Source organism: Neophocaena asiaeorientalis, unplaced genomic scaffold, assembly GCF_003031525.2.
Source record: "Neophocaena asiaeorientalis asiaeorientalis breed wild unplaced genomic scaffold, Neophocaena_asiaeorientalis_V1.1 scaffold254, whole genome shotgun sequence".
Classification (NCBI taxonomy): Eukaryota; Metazoa; Chordata; class Mammalia; order Artiodactyla; family Phocoenidae; genus Neophocaena; species Neophocaena asiaeorientalis.
This window is the reverse complement of record NW_020174705.1, coordinates 669,596-695,098: the sequence shown is the minus strand read 5'-3', so window position 1 is coordinate 695,098 and position 25,503 is coordinate 669,596. Positions and strand designations below refer to the sequence as shown.

General features: G+C 58.7%; 4 protein-coding genes across 14 annotated transcripts in view; 2 read left to right on the top strand and 2 right to left on the bottom strand.

The window, feature by feature from the left end:
• The window catches only part of LOC112409446 (mesothelin-like protein), a 12,806-nt gene extending 10,441 nt beyond the window's left edge, over window positions 1-2,365 (top strand). Inside the window, 6 exon segments of the mRNA XM_024759587.1 lie at window positions 34-161; window positions 775-917; window positions 961-1,085; window positions 1,295-1,550; window positions 1,974-2,141; window positions 2,253-2,365. Coding sequence (XP_024615355.1) covers window positions 34-161; window positions 775-917; window positions 961-1,085; window positions 1,295-1,550; window positions 1,974-2,141; window positions 2,253-2,365 — 933 coding nt within the window.
• Window positions 2,366-2,857: 492 nt separating this feature from the next.
• Window positions 2,858-12,153, bottom strand: MSLN (mesothelin). Its single transcript, XM_024759585.1, has 11 exons — window positions 12,046-12,153; window positions 5,869-5,953; window positions 5,231-5,274; window positions 5,036-5,126; window positions 4,591-4,769; window positions 4,344-4,499; window positions 4,026-4,168; window positions 3,820-3,947; window positions 3,412-3,506; window positions 3,028-3,214; window positions 2,858-2,952 (listed from the first exon to the last, which is right to left on the bottom strand). The coding sequence occupies exons 1-11, from the start codon at window positions 12,151-12,153 to the stop codon at window positions 2,858-2,860; spliced, it is 1,311 nt and encodes a 436-aa protein (XP_024615353.1).
• Window positions 12,154-14,959: 2,806 nt separating this feature from the next.
• CIAO3 (cytosolic iron-sulfur assembly component 3) lies at window positions 14,960-22,425 on the top strand. Of its 3 annotated transcripts, none has more exons than XM_024759735.1 (11): window positions 14,960-15,051; window positions 16,059-16,154; window positions 17,633-17,776; window positions 18,073-18,205; window positions 18,768-18,902; window positions 19,172-19,290; window positions 19,438-19,567; window positions 20,003-20,075; window positions 20,561-20,698; window positions 21,127-21,284; window positions 21,373-22,425. In XM_024759735.1, the coding sequence occupies exons 1-11, from the start codon at window positions 14,986-14,988 to the stop codon at window positions 21,609-21,611; spliced, it is 1,431 nt and encodes a 476-aa protein (XP_024615503.1). In that variant the 5' UTR covers window positions 14,960-14,985; the 3' UTR covers window positions 21,612-22,425. The 3 variants fall into 3 exon arrangements, with proteins under 3 accessions (XP_024615503.1, XP_024615505.1, XP_024615504.1); XM_024759737.1 differs by having other exon boundaries at window positions 21,127-21,220; window positions 21,373-21,512; XM_024759736.1 differs by lacking the exon at window positions 20,561-20,698.
• Window positions 22,426-22,461: 36 nt separating this feature from the next.
• HAGHL (hydroxyacylglutathione hydrolase like) overlaps window positions 22,462-25,503 on the bottom strand; it is a 3,619-nt gene continuing 577 nt past the window's right edge. Inside the window, exons 1-9 of one of the 9 annotated variants that reach the window (XM_024759792.1) lie at window positions 25,443-25,503; window positions 24,888-25,071; window positions 24,437-24,600; window positions 24,231-24,348; window positions 24,043-24,151; window positions 23,863-23,966; window positions 23,555-23,656; window positions 23,179-23,258; window positions 22,473-22,859 (exon numbers count right to left, since the gene is read on the bottom strand). In XM_024759792.1, coding sequence (XP_024615560.1) covers window positions 22,691-22,859; window positions 23,179-23,258; window positions 23,555-23,656; window positions 23,863-23,966; window positions 24,043-24,151; window positions 24,231-24,348; window positions 24,437-24,600; window positions 24,888-24,992 — 951 coding nt within the window. In that variant the 5' untranslated portion in view covers window positions 24,993-25,071; window positions 25,443-25,503 and the 3' untranslated portion in view covers window positions 22,473-22,690. Of the gene's footprint in view, window positions 23,350-23,554; window positions 23,657-23,862; window positions 23,967-24,042; window positions 24,152-24,230; window positions 24,349-24,436; window positions 24,601-24,887; window positions 25,217-25,442 lie in introns of those variants that run through there. The other 8 variants (XM_024759797.1, XM_024759793.1, XM_024759794.1 and 5 more) reach the window with 8 other exon arrangements.

Genomic DNA, 25,503 nt, shown 5'->3' with positions numbered 1-25,503 from the left:
CCCTGGCCTTGCAGACCCGAACCCTGCCCACAGGTCATCCTGCAGAAGTTCCTGAACCACAACGGCACCATCACCAGTGCCCTGCTTGTGGCCAATGGGGGCTCCCGCCTCTGTTGGATGAGCCCCCGCCAGATCCAGGCCATCCAGCCCTTGGAGTTTTGGTGAGCCCACCCAGCAACCCACCCCCCACACCTCGGAGCCACCTCCATTCCTCGGCCAAGGAAGGATCTGGTGGGGGCCCAGGCCAGGCCATCGTAGGTGATTAGCTTCCTTCCTATGGCCTCCGTAACAAAAGATTACAAACAGAGTGGCTAAAAACAACAGAAATGTGTCCTCTCACAGTCTGGAGGCCAGAAGTCTGAAGTTAAGGTGTCAGCAGGGCTGGCCTCCCTCTGAAACCCGTAGGGGAGGCTCCTTCCTGCCTCTTCCAGCTTCGGGGCTGCATCACCCCCATCTCTGCCTCTGTCACAGCTGGCTTCCCACTGTGTCCATGTCCAAGTTTCCTTCTTCTTACGACACCAGTCGTTAGATTCAAGGCCCACCCTAAATCAGTATGACCACATCTTAATTTGATTACAGCTACAATTAGGAAAGACCCTATTTCCAGATAAGCTCACATTCTGAGGTTCTGAGTGGACGTGAACTTGGAGGAGACACTACTGAACCTAGCACGGAGAGCAAGAGGAAAGCTGTGGTTCAGAAAGCGGGAGCCAGGCCCAGCGTCCAGAGGAGGAGGGGCCTCTGGCCTGCCCATCAGCCTCACCCCCCACCCAGGCTGGCCGGAGCCCTGGACATCTCCTCCTGCCCTCAGAGCCGCAAGAACGTGCTCTATGACAAGGCCCGAGAGGCCTTCGGCACCGCCAGAACCGTAGACGCCTACTACAGCTTCACGCCTCCCCCCAACTCGGTGAGACCTCGCCCTGCGTAGGGCACGCCTCCCGGAAGCCCCGCCCCAGGAAGCCTCGCCCCTCATCGCTGCCCCGCCCCTAGGCGGTGCCCCCGTGGAGGAGCTGCGGCACCTGCCCCAGGCTAACGTCTCCGTGGGCACTGACACTTTCACCAGTCTGAACACCCGAGTGCTGCAGGTGGGCCGGGGGCTACCCGTCAGGGGGTGGGGCTGGCCTAGACGAGGATGCCTAGGTTACGGTCTGCAGGCCCCAACACCCACCCCAAAGTCAGAGGTGTGCAGGCAGTGTGGGCCCCAGGTCACTTCTCCAGGTGTGTTCTGCTGGGTCTCACCCCTGCGCTCCGGCCAAGCATTGACCCCGCCCACGACCCCTCGCTCCCTTCGCAGAGCCTGAGCGTGGGCAACGTGACGACGCTGCTGGGCCAGAACATGGGGGACCTGCAGAAGGCTCACAGCCACCCCACCATCAGCTCCTGGCTCTGCAGCCTCAATCGGTCAGCCCTGGGCGAGCTGGGCCTGGACACGGACCCAACCGGCCCCACTGGCCTCACCCACTTGACAACTGGGACCCCCAACACCATCCCCTGGATGCCCCATCTAGTCACCACCTCAGACCGGCCTTGGAGCACTGACCCCAGCTCAGGTATGCCTGCACCCACCTTCCCCACTCCAGCGGGCCATCCCCCCTCTGCCCTGTGTGCCCCCCTCCCCCAACTGCTACTAGCTTCTTGTCTTGCGCCCAATCTCATTCAGCGTTGGCCTACTATTTCCATCTGCCTCCTCGGGTGACATCTGGGTGACACTGGCTTCACCTTGCGTTGCCTGCTGAGGGACACCTCCTCCAAAATCTGCTGAGCAGCAGAAAGTGGAGAGTGGGGAAGTTTTGAGGTCCCCATCGGGACCCAGAAGAGCAGCTGTACATGGGGGTCCTCACTGCTCTTCCCCACCCACAGGGATGGTGTGAGCCCTGAGCCCGGCACAGGGGCCGCCCAGGCCTGGGAGAGGCAGGACAGCCTGGGGGATCCCAGCTGGACTGAAGGGTGCTCCTTCCATGTTCCACCTACAGGCAGCCCACCTGGGGTATCTGCCACTTGCTGTGGCCCTGCCGTCGGGCCTCCTGTGGCTGCTGTATTGGAGCACCCTGGGGCCCAGCTGGAACCACTCACAGGGCACCTGCCCCATGGCCTCCAAAGACAGCACTGCCCCAGCACCACTTGCAGGAAAACCGGGGTTGGTAGGTGGAGCTGGATGCCTGCCTAGACCAAGATGCCTGCCCCATGCCCAGGGGACCTGGCCACGTCCCGCATCCCAGGGGCCTGCAGGGCCAGTCCCTGCCCACACCCAGCTCCCAGGACCTGGAGCCAGACTGAGGACCTGGGCCCAAGGTCACTGCCCCAGCCAGTGAGGGAGATGCTGCCCCTGCCCTCTGGCTTCTTCCAGATGAAGAACTGGGGTTGAGGAGGGGTTTCCGCGGACTGACTTTGCTGATTGATTTGAATAAAGGACAAGGTGATCTTCCTGCCTGTGTCCCTTTGCTCTGGGCCTGAGGAGGGACAGAGACCCTCTTAACTAGGATCAGGACTCCAGCCTGCCATCTCCTGGGGCAGCAGTGTCACCAGAAGCCACCCTGAGTGTTGGCCTGGCCTGGGGGGAGACCCAACAATGGAAACAGCATCAGGAAGGCCCTGAGGGCCCCCCTGCCTGGAGTCCCTCCCCTTTCCAAGTGCAAAGAGGAGGGTTGAAACCCAGGGAACCCTGTCAACTGGGCCACAGCCATCAGGGCCCTCCCACCCAGTTCTCAGAACACCACAGGGCACCTCTTCAAGGGGGGATGGGGCTTCTTTTATTGAGCTCTGGTGCCCTCGGGGTCAGACAGAGACCACCCAGGCCTACTCCCAGCCAGGTGGTGTCTCCATGGCAGGGCCCAGTTCCCAGAGCATAGCAGTGGGCTCAGTTCAGGATCAAGGCCAGGAGCCGACTTGGGGTCACAGTGAGCACAGGTCCAGGTCCTAGTCTGAGGAGGTGAGGGCCTCCGGAGGAATCCTCTGCACAGAGAAGAGGTGACTCAGACCCTGCCCCTCACTCTGCCCGACACCACCCAGCTGGCCACCCCAGCCCACCTCGGACGTTGAAGTCCAGGACCAGGTAGCCGTTGCGGGTGCCACCATGGAGCCCCAGCCCCAGCCTGTCCAGGTCCTCCTGCGACTGCCAGGAGATCCAATCCCACAGTGGGCTGTTCCCCTCCTTAGCCTTCAGGCCCACCAGGTTTGCACCCAGAAGTTTCTGCACCTCAGCAATGGTCAGCGGCTGCCAAAGCCCTCAGACAGGGCTCAGGGTCTGCCTGCCTTTCCCCAGAAGGCGGCTGTCCTCTACTGTGTCCAAACCATCCCATGCTGCCCCACCCACAGACCCTGCCTTGGCCCTTCCAGACTTTGGAGGGGGCTTTGGCTGCCTCTCCTGAGACCCCGCCACGCCAGAGGCCCTGCCCTTCTCCATGGCCCTACCAGCACAGCCTCTCTCTGCAGCTTCTTGAATGTGGCCACATCCATGTTTATGTTCTGCTGACTGAGAACCCGCAGGTCCTCCATGGGGGCCCCACCTGCCCACGGGGAGAGGGGCCCCCAAGTGTGAGACCTTGCAGCAACCCCCAGTCTCACCCTCTGACAACAGGCTACCAGAAGCCAATTCCTTTACCAAGAGTCTCTTTTCCTAAGAAATTCCTGGGACCCTGGTTTGCCTGGTGACCCTCTGGGTTGGAAGATAGGCTGGGGGTGCCCAGAACTCACAGGGTCTCAGCCTAGACACACTTGGAGGGATGGAGGGCACATTGACCACCAGTCACACCACCAGCGGGCTGCCCAATGAGAGGGGGAGCCTCAGGGATCACGCCCGCCATGTCCTCCCGGGCTCACCCAGGTAAGGCTTGATCCTTGTGAAGTATTCAGACCTGCTCATGTTCTGGAAGGCGATGCGGGCCTTGGGGTAGAGGACAGCCATCTGCCATGGGCTGCATGTGTCCAGGTCCTGGGGCCTGGTCACCCTGAGGAGGCAGCATAAGGCCGGGCAGTGAGCTCGGAGCACAGCACACCCACCACACCTGACAGACCCCAGGACTCACCAAACAACGTTGAGCTGCATGAAGCCCAGCTGCTCAGGGCTGAGGAGGCACAGGTAGGTAGTGGGGAAGGTGGCCAGGGTGTCCAGTGTGGCCTTGTCCAGCTGGCCCCCTCCCACTACATAGCGGGCAATGAGGGCGGCCACCTGTGGGAGGAGGCCACTCAGTGGTGTGGAGCAGGGAGAGACATATCCCCTGGGGCCTGCACAACCTCACACCCTGTGCAACCCCCAGGCCTGTACCACCTCACACTCTGTGCCCCCCAGGCCTGCCCAACCTCAAACCCTGTGCCTTCCCCTCCCCACCTCCACAGCCAGTCACCTGAGCATCCATCCCATGCCCTTTGCTGACTTTGAGCAGAGATTTCACGGTCTCCAGGGAAGTCACATTCCACTTGTGGATGTCCTCGGGGGTCACCCAAAGGAAGAAGTACCTCAGGTGCTGGATCAGGGACTCAGGGTACCCCTGTGGGTAGAACTTCCGGGTGAAGGGACTGTGACGGCCGCCGCCACTCCCCGGGCAGCTGGGAAAACTGTGCTACAGCAGGCAGGCGGGAGTCCTGAACTACCTCATCCAATTTGTGCTTGAAAATGTGCAGCTGCTGGTAGGTGAAGGGCACCGGGTTCACCTGGTCCATCTGAGCGGCGAGCAGGGCTCTGTCTACACAAGCCTCCAGCTCCCACTCCTCGTAGAAGACAAGGTTTTCGTCCAACACTTGGGCCTTCCGCCCCGGGGGGCAGGCCTTCTCTGCAGGGTCAGGCAGTGGGTTGGGGACTGGACATCTCCTGTCAACCTCCTCTTCCTTCTGCACCCACGCTGAGACCCTGGGCACCACATGACTCTCCAGGCCTCAGTTTACCCATCAGCAAAATGGAGCAATTTTGTTCACTCTCCTGCATTGTCATGATTGAATGAGTTGAGTGGCTAGGAAGGGCTGCAGGTGTGGACAGGTGAGACCTCACAATGCTAGCTCCCCATCCCAGTCTCCCCACGCAGCTGGGCACCGTGCTCACTCTCTGTGTACCGCTGGGCCCTCAGAAGGATGACGGTCACCTCAGGCCGCTGCCAGGACAGGTCCCGTTGCAGCCATGGGGTCATGACATCCTGAGAACAGAGCAGGGCTGGGACTGAGCCGCGAGTGTCCTGGCTTCCAAGGACCCCCACCCAGGGCCAGAAAACCCTCCCCTGATTCCCCAGAGGGGCCTTACCAGTTCCGTGTATGCAGCCTGGGCCCTGGAAAGTAGCACCCACCCTGCAGGGGAAGGGACACCAGGCTCGAAGGGATGGCAGGGGCTCCACCCAGGGTAGGAAGGAGGCAAAGCCGGCCCCTTCCAGCCCCGTGCACACTCCATGGGTGTGGAAGCAGAGGGTTAGGCCCCTCACCCTATGGTGTCACGGCCCACGACACCGAAGCAGGGAGCACAGGCCTCCCACATCCTCCTCCTGGGGCCCCTCTGCTCAGGGCAGGCAGAAACCTGTCCCATGGGCACCCTCAGTTTGGCCTGTGCCCCCATCACCACCCTGCCTCTGCCTCCAACCCCATAGGGCACTGTGGTGCAGCGGGGGTGCCAGACACAGTCATCTCTGGGGGCAGAGACAAGGCTAACAGCCTGCCTGGGACTCAAGGCACCTGTCGAGATTCAGGACACTTCTCTGGAATCAGGGGCACCTGCCCAGGACTCGGGACACCTGCCCGGGAAGGGGCTGGGGGGCACTGCCCACAGCCAGAGAGGATGTGTAGAGCAGGTAGAGCCTTTCCTAAGGCCCCGACCCCCTGAGGACCCTTGGCTGCCCTCTGTGCTCTCTGCACACCAGCGTTTTGCAGCAACCCGCCCTCATGACTCACCGAGGCGGAGAAGAAGCAAGAGGCTGCGGTGGGTGGGAGTCCCACAGGACCCCAGGCGGGGTTGAGCAGTCTGCAAGGCCACAGTCTGTGGAGGACAGCCACTCTGATGTCCCCCCTGCTTCCCTGCCCCCACCATGTACCCCTACCCATGACTGCCCCGGGCCAGTGCGGGGCCTCGGGGGGCTGCAGGGGCCTCAGGCCCCAGAGGGCTCCCAGGTCGAACCTTCACAGGCCTCCACAGCAGTGTCTGTGCTGCCGCTGGCCCTTCTCTAAGAACCAACAAGCAAGCCTGCCCCGCCCCCTCCGGGAAACTGGCCCCTCAGCCAGGGGTGTCAGGTCTGAGTCAGCCTGGCCCCCAGCTGTGAGGGCCTCAGTGGGCAGCCAGCAGCTGGCGCCCGTCTTCTCTCCCTGCAGGGCAGGGCAGTGCGGGGCAGGGCAGGAGAGTTTCGTGCGAGGAGGCAGGACCGCCTCTGGCTCTGGCTGGTCTGTTTCCCCCACTCAAAACAGGGGAGCTGGGCTTCCCTGGTGGCGCAGTGGTTGAGAGTCCACCTGCCGATGCAGGGGACACGGGTTCGTGCCCCGGTCTGGGAAGATCCCACATGCCGCAGAGCGGCTGGGCCCGTGAGCCATGGCCACTGAGCCTGCGCGTCCAGAGCCTGTGCTCCGCAACAGGAGAGGCCACAACAGTGAGAGGCCCGCGTACCGGGAAAAAAACCCAAAAAAACAGGGGAGCTGAGCAGTTCTGGGCTGGGGGTCAGGCTGAGTGACCCCTCACCCTGTAGCGTGGCCATCCTCCCCTCCCACCCACAGCCACAGGTGCTGGGCTTTGTGCAAACCCAGGGTCCTGCACAAACCCAGGGCCCTGCCAGTTGGACAAGGCTGGCAGGGCCCACCAGCCCACTGCTTTCCCTTCTGAGGTCACTCCCAAAGCAGAGGCCTGGGCAGTACCAGAGGGAGTTCCCTGGTAGCCTAGCAGTTAGGACTGCAGGCTCTCACTACCGTGGCCGGGTTCAATCCCTGGTCAGGGAACTGAGATCCCATATGCTGTGTGCCATGGCCAAAAAAAAACAACAACAAAGGGTGATACCCTTTCCCACCTGCCAGCCCTTAGGGTGGAGCAGTGGGGTGGGCATTCTGGGAAGACCCCCGTGTGCTCTCTGAAGTGGGGTTTGGGGCCCGTGGACAAGTGTGGGTGGCAGGTGGGTGGGGAGCCGCTCCCCACAGAATATTGTCCCCAAGTAGATAGGGGCCTGCAGGAGACCAAACTGCCTTCCACACCTGCCCCTCCCAAGGAGGCCTGGAGCCAGAGGCCACCTAGGGCTGGTGGAATGGAACCATCCCCTCCCCCAAACCTCCACCCAGGCCTGTGTTGGCCCCACCCCTGGCTCAGAAATTGGGAGGGGGGGAGGGCACAGAAATTGGCGGGGGTGGGGGGGCACGCTTATGCTTCAGCAACCCCTTTCAGCAGGGCAAAGAGCCCAGCCTGCGGGGAGTGTCCTGGGGAGCTCCCCTCCCCTACCAGGCCCCCAGAACAGAAAAGAGGCAGTTGAGTGGGGCCCCTGCCCCCGGGGTGGGTAAGGCCAAGCAGGAGCTATGCCTCCCCCTGCTGTCTCCTCTCAGCCCCCACCCCAGCCCCGTGTAACCAGGGACCCCTTGCACCCCAGGTAGGGGCTCCCTCAGAACCCCTGCAGCCCACCGTGGGCCCTAGAATCTGCAACCTTCCCACCTCCTACCCCCAGATAGGCCAGGCTGGGGCCACAAAGGCACCTCAGCTGTCTTAGGGCTGCAGCTTCCAGAGTGGCCCAAGTATGACCTGCCAGAGTCACATCTGTTTCAGGCAGTCCAGGGCACGCATATTTGTGTGACAAGGAAACAGTCCCCTCACCATGCTCTGTCTCCCTATCCAAGGCTGCTCGGATGCTTCCCTTTCTGGTACCTGGGATGGTCCCATCTCCAACCCTGAGTCCTTCAAGACCAATGTCTACCTGGTCATCTGTCACTCATTAACCACCTGCACACTCCCTGAGTGCCTACTGCATGCTGGGCCCTGCAGAGATGCTGGCACATGCTGGAGCAGGTGATTCAAGCCCTGCCCAGGACATGCGGGTGGGCCTGCCTGCTAGCATGTGGGGTCTGGGGTCTGAGTGGACCACAAGCTCATCAGAGTGGCATGTGAGGTAGAGGCAGCTGTGTCAGTGACAGAGGAATGGCCAGCGCCAACCCTGAGCCTAAGAACCATGAGCTCACAGCCTTCAGCAGGTGTGCAGCTGCAGGACACTGGCTGAAGCTCTCTCCTGCCCTACCTGTCTCACCCACCCCAGCCCAACTTCGGTCCCCAAGGTCTGGCCCTCAAGTGGTGGCAAATGAAGTCAAACCACATTCCCTGCCAGCCTCAGGCCTGTCTGGTGAGAGCGGGAAGAGGCACGGATCACAGGTTTAGGGTCTTCGATGCAGGGTCATTTAGTCTTCCCCAAGCACAGAGATGCTGTGTGGCTAGCCTGGGGTCACACAGCATGTCAGGAGCAGCTGGGGCAAGGGTAAAGCTGACCGAGGGCACAGCCCTCTGAGGCCAGGGGAGCTTGTCCTCGCTGCTCCCCAAGTGCAGTGAGGACTAGGGTGGAGGAATCCATATGGTGGGCAGGGATGGGGGCTGCCCTACCTCCCCCAGCCTGCTTGTTTGGGTCCCAGTACCAGCCTCCGCCTAACCCCTGCTCCCACCCAGAGCTGCTTGGCTGGAGGTACTGAAGGAGGTGTCCCCTCCGCCAGCATGCCCTCCATCATGACCCCACCCCACACAGATGAGGCCAAGGTTCTGCGCGTCTTCTGATTCGGTTTCCTCAACTGGGAAGCAGGAAGGCAAGAGGTGGGAGCCTCTGGGGTCTGTCAAGGGAAACAAACAAGGCTTGGGCCAGCAGTACTCAGTGGAGGAGGGGTGGGGGGTGGGAGGGAGCCACCTCTGCCTCTCCCTCCCTGGGCAGTCATGGGAGCTCCGGGCGGGCTGACCGTCAGGTACCAGGCATGTGTGTGGAGCCAAGGCCTCACCTCGTGGGGTCTTACTCTCCCTTCTCAGGTGGTACAACAGAGGTTCAGTGTCAAAGAGAGGCCACAATTGCAGGGCAAGGCAAGGGCGTGGTCCCCGTCTCCACCCACCCACGGCTGGTGCCCTGAGGGTCTCCACCCCAGTCAGCAGGATGTGACTCCCTGACTCCCGGGGGTGAGTTCCAGGCTCAGGTTGGCGTGGTGGTGCAGTGGTCAGGTGGAGGGCTGCGGGAGCTCACCTGCCCAGGCACTGGCCGTCTCCCAGATGGGAGGTGGAGGCTACCTTTGTGCTGGCCAGACGCCAGTGTCCGCATGCGGATCCTGGCACCACAGCCTTTGTGTGCGCCCCTGGAGCCAGAGTCCCTGGTGGCTCCCTCGATCCCCCCACCCCGCCCCCCTGCCCTCCTATACTTTTGTGAATAGGAATTCCCTGTGTGGAATCTGTCCCGTCTCTGACCTCTCTCCGTGGGCTGGGTTTTCTATTATGTACAGTCAAACCAAATGCTAATTAGTACAGAATTCAGGAAGGCTGCCAGGTACAAGAACCAACTCACAGAAAGAGTAAGTGCCTTTAAAAAAAAAAAGTCCTGTACATAGATAACAACTGAAAAATTCTGGACAAAATATAAAAAAAACAGTTCCCTGAGGGCCCTGGGGAGTGAAGGAAAGAAGCCAGATTTTGGACGGGAATTGATACTTGATGGAAAATGCCAGAGTGGATTTCCCTTTGTGGGTGTGGCTTTGTGGTGTGCGGTGCTCAGACACCAGCAGAAATCCCACCATCTTTCTGGCCGAAAGAGCCAAAGGAAGGAGCCCAGAATAACCAGACAGCAGAGAGCGGTGGAGAACTCTGAAAAGGAGAGAGCCAGAGGAGGGGACCCCAAATTCTGTGTACCAACTCTACCCAGGCCTCTTGCCGACCCCTGAATCATGTGTGTGCAAGGTAGACAGCTCAAATGACAAACTGGCCAAGACTGAGCTCTGCACTCTTTGGGAGTGGCAGAGGTCACAGTTCAAGTATGACCAAGTTCATTGCCTGCCCAAACAGAAGCAGCAACAGTCTTTGTAGGACTACAACAGAATGCAGTGTCTACACAACAAAACAGTCACAATGTTCATGATGAAATCAAAAACTGCTCGGCACAGGGAGAGCTGGGAGACTGTGACCCATTCTCCAGGGAAAAGAATCTGCTGAGGCCACGGTAAGACAGTATTAGAATTACCAGACAATGAGGTCATGGAAAAATGGGTTCTCATGAATGCAGAGGTAGGAAAAAAATGAAAATATTTTTAAAAGAACCAAATAGAAAATTTTAGAAATGAAAAATACAAAATCTGGAATTTAAAAATTCACTAGATGGACTGGACACACCTGCCAGGTGTGTCCAGGATCAATCACTTCCAACTGAGAGTTAGGTGGGGCCCCCCAATTGCACAGTTAAATGAATTTTGAGATGTGGATGGAAGGTTCCTCTGTGCCCACTTGCAGGAACTGCAGTTTAAGCCCAAAAGACACAGCGGCTGCAATGTGGGTGGGAATGAACAGTTCGCGTCCTGTTTTAACTTTAACGGCACAGGAGGCGTATGAAACACGTTACTTTTGTTGCTAAAATGATGGTCACGCAGTACGTGTTTTGCGTGTAAGCTCTGTTTTCCCTTGTAATTTTAGGTTGCCTTCGTTAAGAAACACTATCAGGGGACTTCCCTGGTGGTACAGTGGCTAAGAATCTGCCTGCCAATGAAGGGCACACAGGTTTGATCCCTGGTCCAGGAAGGTCCCACATGCCGCGGAGCAACAAAACTTGTGCACCACAACTACTGAGCCTGCGCGCCTAGAGCCCGTGCTCCACAAGAGAAGCCACCGCAATGAGAAGCCCATGCACCACAACGAAGAGTAGCCCCCGCTCGCCGCAACTAGAGAAAGCCGTGCACAGCAACAAAGACCCAACACAGCCAAATAAATAAATAAATTTATTTTAAAAAAAAGGAACACTATCAGGTCAGAAGCAAAAGCTAAATTCCAAAGCCATTTGGTGTTCAATAATTCAGGTTAAAGGAACAACGTTGAATTGTATGCTTTAAGTGGGTAAGTTGCATGGTGTGGGAATTCTTTCTCAGGAAAGCTGTTTTGTTTTGTTTTTTGTAGTACGTGGGCCTCTCACTGCTGTGGCCTCTCCCGCTGCGGAGCACAGGCTCCGGACGCACAGGCTCAGCGGCCATGGCTCACGGGCCCAGCCGCTCCGCAGCATGTGGAATCCTTCCGGACCGGGGCACGAGCCCGCATCCCCTGCATCGGCAGGCGGACTCTCAACCACTGCGCCACCAGGGAAGCCCCAGGAAAGCTGTTTTTAAAAGACAGGCCAAAGATCTGAACAGACAGTTCATAAAAGAAGACGTGTGAATGGCCGATAAGCACGTGAAAAGATGCCCAACTCACTGGGGAGATGCAGATCAAACCCCACACAAGACACACCCGCCAGAACGAGGACACTTAAAGGGTCTGACAAGGAAAGTGTGTCTTGGGTGTGGGGCAGTGGGACTCACACCTGGTGGTGGGAGCACAAGGTAGTGCGGGCATTTCTGCTGCGCATTTTTTGTTTTTCTTTGGCCACGCCATGCAGCTTGTGGGGTCTAAGTCCCCCGACCAGGGATCGAACCCAGGCCCCTGGCAATGGAAGCGCAGAGTCCTAACCACTGGACCGCCAGGGAAGTCCCTTAACTAAGTTATTTATTAAAGCCATCTCCTGCCATAAGTAAAGGGACAGAAGATCAGTATAATGGTCATCACTGGATACAAGAAGGTGAGCTTAAGGTCCTATACACTTTTCTGGTCCATGTGTGCAGAGTAACGGTCTAAACCAGTGCTGTGGTCCCCACTGGGTAGTGGTCCAGGTTCTCTTTATTCATCTTCAAGGCCAATTGGAAGTGAATTCACATGAGGATTATGGAATAGGGTATGGTTACCATCTCCCCAGGGAAAGGGCTTAGACCTGATGCGGAGATGCGGGTAGGTGATGAACTCAGGTCTCTCCTCCTCTCCGTGGTGCTTCAGGAAGACGTTCAGCGTGCTCACTCCCACCCCGGGAAGCGCCACAAAGTAGGTGAGGGTCTTCCACATGCGAGCTGAGCCCTCCTCACCACGGCGCCACTCGACACAGGCTGCTCCAGCTGCAGCCGGGAACGAACCTCGCAGCCCAGAAACCCAGGATCCAGCTGCTGCCACCATTTTCCACCTGGATCCGGCATTTTCTTAAGAAGTTAGGTATACTCCTAACCATACAACTTAGCCATTCCCCTCCTAAGTAATCCCTCCAGAGAAATAAACCTGGATGTGCACACAAAGTCTCATACGTGAATATTCATAGCAACTCTATTCACAATAGCCAAAAATGGGGAAAAACAAATTTCCATCAGTAGACCAATGGACAAACGAAATATGGTATTATTCATATGCTGACCTACTGGTCAGCAATAAGAGGGAACAGACTACTCATACTTGGGGGAAAAGGATGAACTTCAACATCATTATGCTGAGCGAAAGGGGCAGATATCAAAGGGTACATAATGTATGATTCTGTTTCTATAAAAATGTTAAATTGCAAACGAATCCCTCATGACAGAAAGCACATCACTGGTTGCCGGGGCCAGAAAACTTCACTAAAACTCAGGATTCCTGTTCGCAGGAGTAAGTGAGGAATCTTTTGGGGCTGATGGAAATGTTCTGTCTTGACTGAGGTGGAGATTTCACGGATGTGTGTAACCACCAAAGCTCTTTGGACTGTACCCTTTAAATGGATGCCTTTACTGTGCATAAACTGTACCACAATAAGATTGATTTAAAAATCAATAGCAAGGGCTTCCCTGGTGTCACAGTGGTTGAGAGTCCGCCTGCCGATGCAGGGGACACAGGTTCGAGCCCCGGTCCGGGAAGATCCCACATGCCGCGGAGCAACTAAGCCTGTGTGCCACAATTAGAAGCCACCGCTGTGAGAAGCCCGCACCCCGCGCAGCAACGAAGACCCAATGCAACCAAAAATAAATAAGTAAAAAAAAAAAAAAAAAAAAACAAAAAAAAAGACCCCGCCTGCCAATGTAGGGGACACGGGTTCGAGCCCTGGTCCGGGAAGATCCCACATGCCGCGGAGCAACTAAGCCTGTGTGCCACAACTAGAAGCCACCGCTGTGAGAAGCCCGCACACTTAGCCCCCGCTCGCCACAACTAGAGAAAGCCCGCAGGCAGCAGTGAAAACCCAAAGCAGCCATAAATAAATAAAATTATTAAATAAATAAAGTGTGCGATTCAATGGTTTTTAACATATTACATTATTAATTTTAAAACTGTGTTAAAATATATATAACAAAATTGGGCATTGTAACCATTTTTAAGTGTACAATTCGGTGGCGAGAGTTACATTCACAATGTTGTGCAATCATCGCCACTATCTATTTCCAAAACTTTTTCATCATCTCAAACTGAAGCCCCTTCCCAAGGCCTTGGTAACTCTAATCTACTTCCTGGATTTATGGACCTGCCTGTTCTGCACATTTCACATAAGTGGAATCACACAGTAGTGGCATCTGTGTCTGGCTCTCTCACTAGACACAGTGTTTTCAGGGTTCGTCTACATTACAGTGTGTCAGTGCTTCATCCTTCTATAGCTGAATGACAGTCCACGATGTGGATGGACCACATTCCTTTATCCGCATCTGCCGATGGTCATTTGGGCAGTTTCCATCTTTTGACTAGCCCCCACCTTTGCTCCACTGGTTCTGGGGGAGAGAGATGGAAATCGCCCTGCATATCTACACGCAAACTGTCCCCCTCCAGCATTAGAAGAGCCCTCCTTTGTTCCCCAGCCTCAGCCAGAGCCCCCTATGCTATAAACCCTCTCCATCGCCCCAGCCTAACTGATCCTCATCCTGGCCCCATCCCAACAGCACTTATTATCCTCACACATTTTTTGTAAACGTTCTCTGGGGCACTGCAGTGAAACTAAGTTTATTTTGTATTTGTCTGGTTCTAATAATGAGTGAGAATGTTGAGATTTCAGGCATCGAACCCAGACTTTAGTCAGATATTGCCAGGATGGTGGGTGCTGGGGCCTGGAAGCCCACCAGGTACAGCCCCTGGTGAAAGTCCCTCTCACTGCTGAGAAGGAAGTTCCCATCCTGGGAGCCAAGAGGAGAGGCAGCAGGTGCTGGAGGAGGCAGCACCAACACCTGGGCCTCAGGCACCTGGACGTCACAGTTAACCCGCAGGTAGATGAGGTATCACCCGGTAGAGCCCACATCAGAACAAGAACCCCAGGAAGAGCACAGGCTGGAATGGGCCCCCAGCATGTGAGATCATGCCGTGCCCGCGGGGTATTCTGGGGCTGATCCTGCCAAGGCACCTTCAGGGCTGGGCCCACGTGGGTCCCGGGGATGTGCCAGACTCCATCACTGGCGTTTTCTGGAAAGCCCCACAAAAAGTAGTCATTACCTGTACATGACGACTCAAGAACTGAGTCCAGCCAGCAACGGTTCTGTCTCAGGTAATAAAATCTCACAGGGAAATGGAGTTTTCTCAGGCTGGTCTTTGAAATAACCGCGGACTCTCTCCGAGAACCCCAGGGCTCTGCACTGAGCCGCAGCCTCGGGAGGAACGGCTCCCCATCCCCGTCACTCTCATTTTCTTCTCTTTTCAACAGACACTGGGCGTCTCTGCGTACCCGGCGCCCTTCTGGGCTCTTGGGCTGCGTCCGGAGCCAAGTAAAGAAAGTCGGCTGCATCTCTCCCGGGGAGGAGACGGCGGGGGCCGCACACCTGGCTGGCAGGTGAGCCCGGGACCGCGAGTGAGGCGCCCTCGCCTCCCCGCCGCCCCGCCGCCCCTCTGCCTCCCGGCCGGCGCCCAGGCAGGGTGGAGAGTGAGAGGTGCCCGGGGCCGCCAGCAGGGGGCGCGCGCCTCCCAGACACCCGGCCGCTTAGCCAGTCGCGCATGAGCTATGCGGACGCTTTCCGGCAGCGTGGCGGAACCGCTTCGCCGTTTCGCGGCATTTGGCGACACCTGCGCTCGGCGGCGGGCGGCAGTGTGGCACCATGGCGTCGCTCTTCAGCGGGGCCTTGCAGCTGACGGACCTGGACGACTTCATCGCGCCGTCTCAGGTGGGCGGGCAGGGCGGCGGCCGTGCGCGGGGAGCCCCCTCCGGCGCAGTCTCTCCCCTGAGAGAGGGGCTCAGAAGCGGGGCTGCTGGGTCGCACAGCCCCGTAGCTTCCGCGTCCCCGTCCCGGGCGGCCATTGCAGCCGGACTCACCTAGCTTGGGGCCCGGGAGACCCTGCCGAGCTTCCCTGGACAATTCCTTGCGTGTGAACAGAGTGGGACGGCCCCACCCCGCTGTGAGGGCTTGGGAGGTGCTCCGCTGGAGTCACCGCGGTGGTCGTCGTAGGTGTCGCCCCCGGGGGAGAAGACAGAGCTTGCCCCCAAAGGGGACAGGACAGCTGCACTTGAGAGCCGGCCGCCCTTATCTGGTGTCCCCGCTTATCGGTTGCCACCAGCCGTGCAGGACCGGGGCTCGGAGGTCCATAGCTAAGCCGTCCCAGGAGGAGGAACGGGTGGGACTGGTCCCGTCACAGCGGCAGGAGGAGCTCGGACAGGCCTCCCACCAAGGCTTTCTGGGACTAGTTCCCTTTGGGAATGCGATGGCCAGTGAGGTGCTCCTGTTGAGAGAGACCGCGAGAACTCCAGGAGTTGGGCAAAGAAAGGAACTTTCTTCCAGGAACTGGGCGGGGCCAAGCGTTCCTAGCGACCCCTTGGCTTCTTCCCAGCAGTCAATGAAAAACTGGCCACGGTGCCCCGCCAGACGTTTACGCTGAGGAAGGTGAGGGTGGGGGTTGGTGCTGTCTGCAGACAGGTTAGCGTGCAGGCCCAGTAAGCACCGCCTCCATCTGACTGTGACCTGCAGAGCGACTCTTGGTCGGACAGAGTGTCTGGCCAAGCGTGAGTGAGTAGGGAAAGTAGTGACAAGATCCATAGCGCTACGAGTGCTTCTGGTGCAGGAAGACCGGAATCAGGGCACAGTTTTCATCCCAGGTGGTGGTGTGGCCATCAGGCTGCCCCTCTTCTTCCGCCTCTGTGCACTCAGGTGCCCGTTGGGGTTTCTTACCGGTATAGGATTGCATCAAGCCCATGAGGGTGGATAAGAGGCCGGGAAGTGGCGTGGCCAAGATCCACGTCGAAGATGACGGGAGTTACTTCCAAGTCAGTCAGGTAAGTGCCAGCTTGGTTGGCCTGAAGCACGTTTCACTGCTCCGTCGAGTGACAAATGCAGGGGCACAGGACCTTGCACGTCTCACCAATCCTTTCTCAGATGTGTTCTGCAGAGAGCTCTTTGCAGAGATGGCAGTTCCCGCATCCCCTCCCTCTCTCCTTCTCTCTCTGAGTTGTAATTGTGTAAGATTTTCTAGTCCAGACCACTTGTTCTTGGGGAACACCTACTTCCTGTGTAATTTAGCAATGATGAGATCCTAATCCAATGGCATTAAAATTTACCCCGACTGTTTGCCATTTGGACTCTCAAGAACATCTGTGCTGTCCCAGGGACTGCAGGCACCACCAGGCACGCTGGCCCGGGAATCCTGCCCAAGCAGGGGAGGAGCCACAGGATGGTTCACGGTAGGGCCAGACAACAGGATCCAGAGTTCACAAGGAGAGAGCCACTGTTCACTCAGCCCAGGAGGGTAACGCAGCAGCACACCACGGGTCCCGCCTAAGCCCAGCACAGCACGGAAGACTGGGTCCTTTTTAGGGACCACGTGGGCGCTGCTCCAGGGCAGCAGTGGTTGATCTGGAGGGAAGTCGGAAGCACATCAGCCCCCTGCTCAGCACAGCATCACAGCCTGGCCTTGAGACCAGTCCAACCTGGGAAAATGCACTGAGCTCAAATTGTGGCTTTGGTGCTAAGTAAGGCCTAATGATCTGGGCTGGAAGGGAGTTCTTGTCTTATCAGCCCCCTGGTCACACTCTGGGCCCCTGAAGCTCGCCTGCCCCTGGCTCAGACCACTCCTGTGTGTGCAGAGGGAGTGAAGGGGCTCTACTGGGATCATTTGCAGCTAAGAAGAGTTGCCCAGCCTGGAGTCTGGCTTGAACACCAAGTTCTGCAACTGTCCGGCCGAGTCTGACAGTGTGACTGCCCCTTGTGTCCCTCACCCACTCTTCCATGTGTTGGCACTGGGCAGGCACAGCCCAGGTGGGCACAGGCTCCTGCCACCTCCTCCCTCTGCCCCTTTCCTTGTCCCTCTGTCCTTTCTTCCTTAATCTTTGCCCTTGCCTTTCTCTTCCTCCTCCATTTAGAGCCTGGCCTTGGGCATTTTCCTGTCCCCACAGCCCCGTGAGGGCAGCCTGGGGACCAATGACTGTCCAGGGCCTCTGTGATGAGTCAGCTGCTCCTTTGCAGATTTAATGCCCGTCTCCCACCCCTGGCGGGCAGCAAGCCTCTTCAATATGATCTGACGTGCCAGCCAAGTTTGTACCAAAGTTAGAATTTGGTGCCACTATGAAAATCTAGAACGTGTATACGTGTTTCTGCAATAAATATTTAATTTCTAAGAACTTACAGCACATAAAGCCAGTAGTTGGTTGTCAGTGTTGTGAGACGGAGAATGAAGGTTTCCTGTGGGTCCCATCATCTGAGAGCTCCACGTCCTCATGTGGAGGGCCCTTGGGGTACCAGGTTCTTGTGCTTCCAGGATGGAGGGACAAAGAAGCTGGAGAGGGCCAAGATCTCGCTGGACGACTGCCTGGCGTGCAGTGGCTGCATCACTTCGGCAGAGACCGTGCTCATAACTCAGCAGAGCCACGAGGAGCTGCGGAAGGTTCTAGGTGCTAATAAGGTGAGCGGTGGGACAGTCTTTGGGATGCCTCTCTAACCCGACATCAACCCCAGCATCCCTCACTCGTGTTGTCAGGGCAGCTCATCTTCTGGTGCCCTTTGTCCTGTGTCTCCTAGTGACTCCTGACGTTTTTAGGTCTCATCGGTGGGCTCTCAGTCAGTTACTTGTATTTTGACATTGAAGTGTTAACCCTAAACTTTAGGTTCTACGTGTTTGCAAAAATGACACGCCCTGATGGAGTTAGGCTTGGAATCTGTTAAACACACAGAGTGAGCGGCAGGTGCCTTGCTTTGCAGATGGTGGCACCTGATCAGCAGAGGCTGGTGGTCATCTCGGTCTCTCCCCAGTCCAGAGCATCGCTGGCTGTGAGATTCCAGCTGAATCCTACAGACACCGCCAGGAAATTAACTGCGTTCTTTAAAAAAATAGGTAGGTGCTGAACCTTGCGTGAGCTCCAGCTTGGACACGAGAGCTGGCGGGGGGCTCGTCATGCCCCACTATGACTGGGCTTAAACGCATCAGGAACTCTATGTGAGGTTGACTTCAACTTGAAGTTCTGTTTTGATACAGAGAGCAGTGCCTTTTAATAGAAAACTGTCTGAATTCTGATGTTGCACTTCCCCGAGTCTGGAATTTACCCACTCCTAATACTGTTTTTAGACTATCACCATCAAGGCACATCTCCCAGGTCTGAGTTGGGTTCTGGCTCAGATCAGCTGGTCGACCTCTGCGTGCTGGGAGTAGGGCTGGGAGGACGTGGGGTGAGCCCCGGTGCCGGCGGCTGCCCTAGGCAGCATGCAGGGTTTGGCCTGGTCCCTGGCAGCCACCGAGCTCAAAGGAAGGAAGGCCCAAGGACACCGGGCTGTCTGCATGCACACCAGCGTGTCATGTGACGCCCCATGGGAAGGCAGAGCCCTGCTCCTGGGGCGAGGTGGGCAGTGCCTGGGGCTGTGGCCATCCTTCTTGGGGTGAGGTGGGTGCTCCCTTGCAGGGGCACACTACGTGTTTGATACCACCTTCTCGAGGAACTTCAGCCTCCTCGAGAGCCAGCGGGAGTTCGTGCGGCGATTCCGAGCACAAGCCGATTCCAAGCAGGCCTTGCCTATGCTGACTTCCGCCTGCCCAGGTATGCTGATGCTGCGGACCGATGTCAACAGCTGGACATGGGTGACGGGAGTGCTGGGGGAGGGGCTCGTCAGCAGGCACTGCCTGAGGGTCACCTGTAGTCGCTTCAGTTCCCAGAGGGGTGATCATAGGGACACCTGAGATACGTATCGGCGACAGCACAGTGGGGGCTTAGTGGGCTCCAACTCCTGTACAAGTCGGTCCACCCCAGAAAGTCACACCCCTGCCCTGCTCGCTTCCCCCACCACCCCAACCCTGTGTCGGCCTCAGGCTGGATCTGCTACGCCGAGAAGACCCACGGGAACGTCCTCCTCCCCCACATCAGCACCGCCCGGTCCCCGCAGCAGGTCATGGGCTCCCTGGTCAAGGACTTCTTCTCCCAGCAGCAGGTAACAGGGACATCTTACAAAATGAGCCAAGACTGCAGTGGTCAGGACCCACACGCGGTGCTCCCAGCCGTGCCTGTGCTGTCACCCCCGCCTCAGCCTTTGCTGCTGGGGCCAGGCAGCTGCACCACTGCCGTGTTCTCCACGCAGCATTTGACCCCCGACAAGATCTACCACGTCACGGTGATGCCCTGTTACGACAAAAAGCTGGAAGCCTCCAGACCCGACTTCTTCAGCCAAGAGCACCAGACACGCGATGTGGATTGTGTCATCACAACAGGTGCGGGGCCCCGAGCCTGCTGGTGCTGTGTCCCCAGCATAAGGCCCAGCACAGTCCCCCTGGCTCATGTTGGTCACCCCGTCTGTGAGTGGAGCAGCCTTGCAGAGGCTACCAAATGCTTAAAAGAGAAATGAATGCCCACCCGGGAGGCAGACGATCCAGGAAGGGTCGCTGTCCAGGGACGCAGTGCCCTGCCCACTCCAGGCGCATTGTGAGGCACCCCAGGGTCAGGCGCGTCTGCCCCACCGCAGCACCGGGAGGCCCTTCAGAAGTGGAGTTGCCTCTGGCTGGGTTCATCCCCCACTCACGAGCAGGGGCTGGACGTCTGGCCACTCACAGGTTGCTAGGGATGCAGGTGGTGGGGACCTTTCATGGTCTCTGTTTTTGTTGAGATTCAACTGAAGAGCGTCTGTCTGTGCTGTGGTCTCATCGTAGGAGAAGTCTTCAAGCTGCTGGAAGAAGAAGGGGTCTCGCTGTCAGAGCTGGAGTCGGCTCCCCTGGACAGTCTGTACGTCGCGCCTGCCATGTCAGGGGCAGTAAGCTTGTCCAGCATTGGGGTGCTCTTGACCTTGGGGTCAGAGGTGTCCTGGTGGGCAGCAGAAGGGACGAGGCGGGGGCAGGCACTGTCCTCGCCCCTCTTCTCTGCCTCAGCTTCCTTCTGGTTGGTTTTGCATCTGCCCCGTGGTATGTGTTGGTGTCCAGAGGTGGTTGAGTTCACGAGACAGCCTGTGGACAATTGGCTGATGGTTATCAGAGCTGACCCCAACTTCATACAGGTCTGAGCTCCCCAGAACAGGTGACATGACGGAGGGGACAGTCCTTTTCCCCCAGAGCCTCCTCCTGACACACCCACAAAGCCCTGTGATGAGTCTGTGACTCATCTTCCACTTAGAAAGCAAGTGCTCTCAAACATGACAGAAGTTACAGAGGTTACCCAGAAGCCTTGGTGGACAGCAGCCCCACTACCACCTGAGGCCATGCCCTCCTCCCCAGGTGCAGCAGTGTATCTGCCCAGGAGCCTACCAGCCATCAGGGTGGGGGCTCGGGGGGCTACCTGGAGCACGTGTTCCGGCATGCAGCCCAGGAGCTGTTTGGAATCCACGTCACTGAAGTCACCTACAGACCCCTGAGGTCAGTGGGAAGGGCTGGAGCTTGGGGCAGGGCAGCCTCTCGGGGCACCAGGCAGGAGCTGGGCCCTCCCCTCTGGCTCATGTGAAGGGGCCAGAGCTCTCCAGCCCTTGGTCTCCTCATCATAGGGCTCAGTGTCCCCTACCCACAGCACGGTGACCCAGGGCCCCAGAGGCCCATGGTGGCAGGACGGATTTCCTGGCACAGGGTGTGTCCCAACGTGAGTCCCCATTCCAGGGAGGGCAGGCTGGGGCCTTTGTCAGACCTTGGGAAGGTGGGGTTCCCATTCTACAGACCAGGAAACCAAGGCTGGGGCTGAGGCCACCTGCCCCACTCATTGAAGGGAGCTTTCTACCTTCCCCTATCACTGTCCCCCACCCGGGAGGAAGCCTGGGCGTGCCGTGTGGACAGCCTGGTCTGTGTCTCCTCAGGAACAAGGACCTCCAAGAGGTGACTCTGGAGAGGGAGGGCCAGGTCCTGCTGCACTTCGCCGCAGCCTACGGCTTCCGCAACATCCAGAACCTGGTACAAAAGCTCAAGCGAGGGCGCTGCCCATACCACTATGTGGAGGTCATGGCCTGCCCTGCAGGTAGCTGCAGACAGAGTGGGCCCTCTGGGACCCCATGCGCTGACACCCTCCCCTTGACCACACTTCTGCCCGTCCTTCTCTGCCACAGGTTGCTTGAATGGTGGAGGCCAGCTCAAGGCCCCCGACATGCCTGGCAAGGAGCTTCTGCTGCAGGTTGAGAGGCTATACAGCATGGTCAGGACCGAGGCACCAGAGGATGCGCCTGGAGTCCAGGAGCTGTATGGGCACTGGCTGCAGGGCGAGGGCTCAGAGCAGGCCAGCCGCCTGCTGCACACAAGCTACCACGCGGTGGAAAAGGCTGGCTCCAGCCTCAGCATCAGATGGTAGGAGGCCTCAAGGATCCACCCGGCCCAACACAGCCAGCACCGGGACTCCCAGGAAGGCATGTGGAGTCTCCAGCAGGGAAGTCGCCCGAGACCCCAGGGCACACCCCCAAAATGCTGGATGAGATGTGGGGACATTGGGACCCACATAGAGATGGGACTCAGGACCCCCAGCCAGTAAAGGTGACTTCAAGCCTGTGCTCACCTGGACTCCCCGCTGCAGGGGGCCAGAGGTTCCACCACCTGCTGGAACCTCTCCATGGGCCCAGAGCCCTAGAGGTGCCCTGACTCCTCCTGGTTGTGGTGGCCTAAGCTGTGAGGGTTTCAGCTCATCCTGTGGGGAACTTAAGGGAGAGAAAAGGGGGGGTTCCTCATCCCCCATTTCTAGAGTCACCTGAAGCTGCGATGTGGAGGGTGGTGATAGGCTGGACCTGCCAGGCTGGTCAAGCTCACAGCAGAGCTTGGGGAACCCTGCCACGCTGGGCAGCAGAGGACACTGGCAGGAGACAGGCACCTGGTCCATGACCCCAGCTGGGGATGGGTGCTCCCTCCACCTAGAACCAGGTGTTCGACGAAGCTGCGGTCTCTGGGGCTTGAGAACCTGTGTCTTGGGGGCTGAGTCCAGGTGGGAAGGACTCTTGCTATCAGGCCTCAGTGGTCTCTCTGGCTGAGTCCTGTGTCCACAGCTGGACCCCCACTTAAGGGGCAGGGGGAGGGCAGATTGCATTCAGCCCACCAGGCCTGGCCCCGAAAAGCTCACTTCTAGTAAAGGGGACTCTCTGAAACCGGCTTCTCTTCAAGAGTGTTTACCAGCATCAAAAAAGAGGCCTAAAAAAAAAAAAAAAAAAAAAAAAAAAGAGGCCTTTCAAAGCTTTATTCAAGTTTAGGAGCCCTGTGCACCCCACTAGGCTGCTTCGCAAACACCCAGGTCTCGGGGCTCACTGTGGCCCAGAGAGGGGCCCCAGGTGTCCAACACCAGGAAAGGCCAGGGCGCCCACCCTCTAAGGCTGGGCAGGGCTGAGGAAGGCTCGATCCTCCTGTGGCTCAAGGGAGGAGGGGTGTGTGGCCCAGCCCACGTAGGGCTCACTTCGGCCGGGGCATGCTCAGGAGCCCCCACTGCAGCGCGAGGAGTGCCTGGGCCTGTGGCTGCAGCGGCTCAGCTACCCGCTCAAAGCTCGCTCGCTCCCTGCAGAGCACTTCCAGGACTTCAGCTGGGGCGACCTTCCCTGTGAACTTGCGCACAGGCTCCTCTCTGTGGGGAGAGGGGGTTCGATGGGAACCGCTGGGCAAGCTGGACGTGGCGGTGGAAATGAAGCCACTGTTGGAGGGCATTTAAAGAGCAGCCTCTCCCTGGTGCCAGACAGTCCAATAACCAGTCCCCCAACACCTCCCTCAGCATCCAAATGACTGCCAGGGAGGCCCAAAGGACAACAGTCTGGCCCCATGCCAGCCTGTTCAGCAGCATGGCCCCTGGGAAGGACACAGGTCCTCCCGACATGCGCTGGCTCAGGCCCTGCCATGTGCTCCCCAGCCTGCCCCACAAGAGGGCCCACACGCTGGCCAATACTCACGCCACCCTCAGGAAGGGGTTGTAAAGGAGCTCCTCGCCCAGGGTTGAGGGCACCATGGGCACATCATCCTCATCCCTCTTCTGGAATGACCACAGGCCTTTGTCACAGCCTTGTCTGGCAGCTCCAGGCAGCTTGGCTCAGCTCACCAGTCTGGGGGCTTGAGCCTAGACCCTGAGGGCAGGCACTCATGGGCCAGACCTGCAGGCTGCCCAGCTCCCCTCCCTCAACAGTGGGAGCCTTGGCTGGCAGAATGCCCTGGGCCAAGCCATGTCTGGTCACCTGGGTCGGTCATGGTGGACTCCCCTGCAGTTCCTCCCTGGTTCCAGTCCTACCCCACCCTCCAACCTTGCCACTGAGAGGGGAGGAGTGGTCACACCTTGGCCCACGATAGCTTGGCCTTCACGTGGTTGTTGCAAGGCTCCACTTTTTGTGCAAACTCGAGGTTGCCCAGTGTGTGCTCGTGACCACAGAACACCTTCTGAAGAAAGAAGGCACTTGGGGTGCCTAGGCAGAGATGGGCAGAGACACTCACCCCAGTGGCCCAGCCCCTCCCCCCTCGCCTGGTCCACCTGTCCCCACGGCTGGCAAGCAGTCATCTTGAACGCTGGCATAAGGCAGGTGCAGAGTGCACCGGTTATGTAGGGAGGCTGGACCCCATGAGAGGGTAAGGGGCAGGCTGCTCACTGTCTCAGGGGGCAGGGTGCCCAGGGTCTCCACCAAGCTGTGGTACATCTGCTGAGCTGTGGTCTCCAGGCGTGAGCCGCAGCCGGCCACAGACAATGCGTCCCCTGGGGAGTTGGGTGGGTCAGAGAAGGTGGATGGGGCAGAGGGAGGTGGGGTGGGTAGGCGCAGGGCAGCCAGTACCCGAGAACACGGCGGGTGGGTCCAGACACTCATCTTCCCACAAGAAGTAGCTCATGTGGCCTGAGGTGTGGCCGGGCGTCAGGAGGCAGCGCACGTGGATGGCCCCAAACTATGGCAGAGGAGCAGGTGGGCCTGTAAGGTGGTTGGGCCCAGGGCGCTCTCCCCACCCCTCCTGAGTGCACGCTCACCCGCAGCTCCTCGCCATGTACCAGCCTGCGGGTCAGCGCACAGATGCGCTCATCTGCACCCAGCACCACCAGGCCAGGCAGCAGCCTCACCAGCTCCATGTTGCCCCGGGCGTGGTCCCTGCGGGTGGGGCGAAGCATGATCACATGCGGTCAGGGTAGGGTAGGGGTGACACCCTCCTGCCTCAGCCCACCCTGATGGCACTCACCAGTGGTGATGGGTGGTCAGCACAGTTGTCAGTGATACCCTCTCCCGGCCCACGATCTCCAGCAGCTGAAAGGGATGGGAGTTAGGGAGATGCAGGTGGTCCAGGTGGCTGCCTGTGTTGGGGCGCCAGGCCCGGGTGCACAGTGCCCCAGGCAGGGGACGGGCCTGGGGGTAGGGGAGATCCAGCAGACAATTACTGAGCGCCCAGCACACACAGTACAGTTAGGCACCATACGCAGGGAAGAGGGGAGACCCGAGACGGCTCTAACCTCAGAGGAGACCCAAGATAATCAAGAAACCCTAAACGCCAAATAACCAGAGATGAGACAATAGGGGAAGGATCTGGCCCCGGCAGCGTAGTCTGGAAAGCCTCTCGGAATGCGGACTGACGGTCTCGGCCTACGATGCCTGGGCCCACAGCTGTGCTCCCGCCGCCCGAAAGCTGCCCTCACCCTTTTGGGCACGGCCACGTCCACGGCCACAGCCTCCCGCGTGTGCTCCTCGATGACCAGGTACATATAGTTGTCCTCAAGCACAGGGATGACTTTGACCTTCATGGTCGCAGAGCTCAGCCACCCCGCGCCTCCTGAGCCCCTTCCTCAGGGTGGGACTACCCTCTCCAGACCCTAGGCAGAGCTGTGCGTGGGAGGGGTCAGCTCCACAGACACGCTGGGGGCCAGGAAAGGAACCGCACTCCCTGCTCCCGGACTTTCCCGAGGGCCCTTGAGGAATCCCAAGCTCCTGGCTTAAGTTGACCTGCAGCTGCGGGGACCAGTCTCTCGCCAAGACTCAGCCCGCCGCAGGCCCCGCCCCCGCTCAGCAGGCCACACCCCCGATTAACCGCGCCCTCTTCCGGCTCCGCCCCCAGCCACGCCGCTGCCCCGGTAGGCCCCGCCTGCCTCCCAGGCTCCGCCTCCTCAACGTCCTTCCGCAGGCCCCGCCCTCCCCAGGACCCCTCCCTCCGAAGTACGACCCCGGCCCGCCCCCTTTTCCGGTCGTCCACTCACCCCAGCTGGGCTGCGCCAGCTGGTCTCAAGGACTGCCTAAAGGACAGCCGGACAGAGGCGG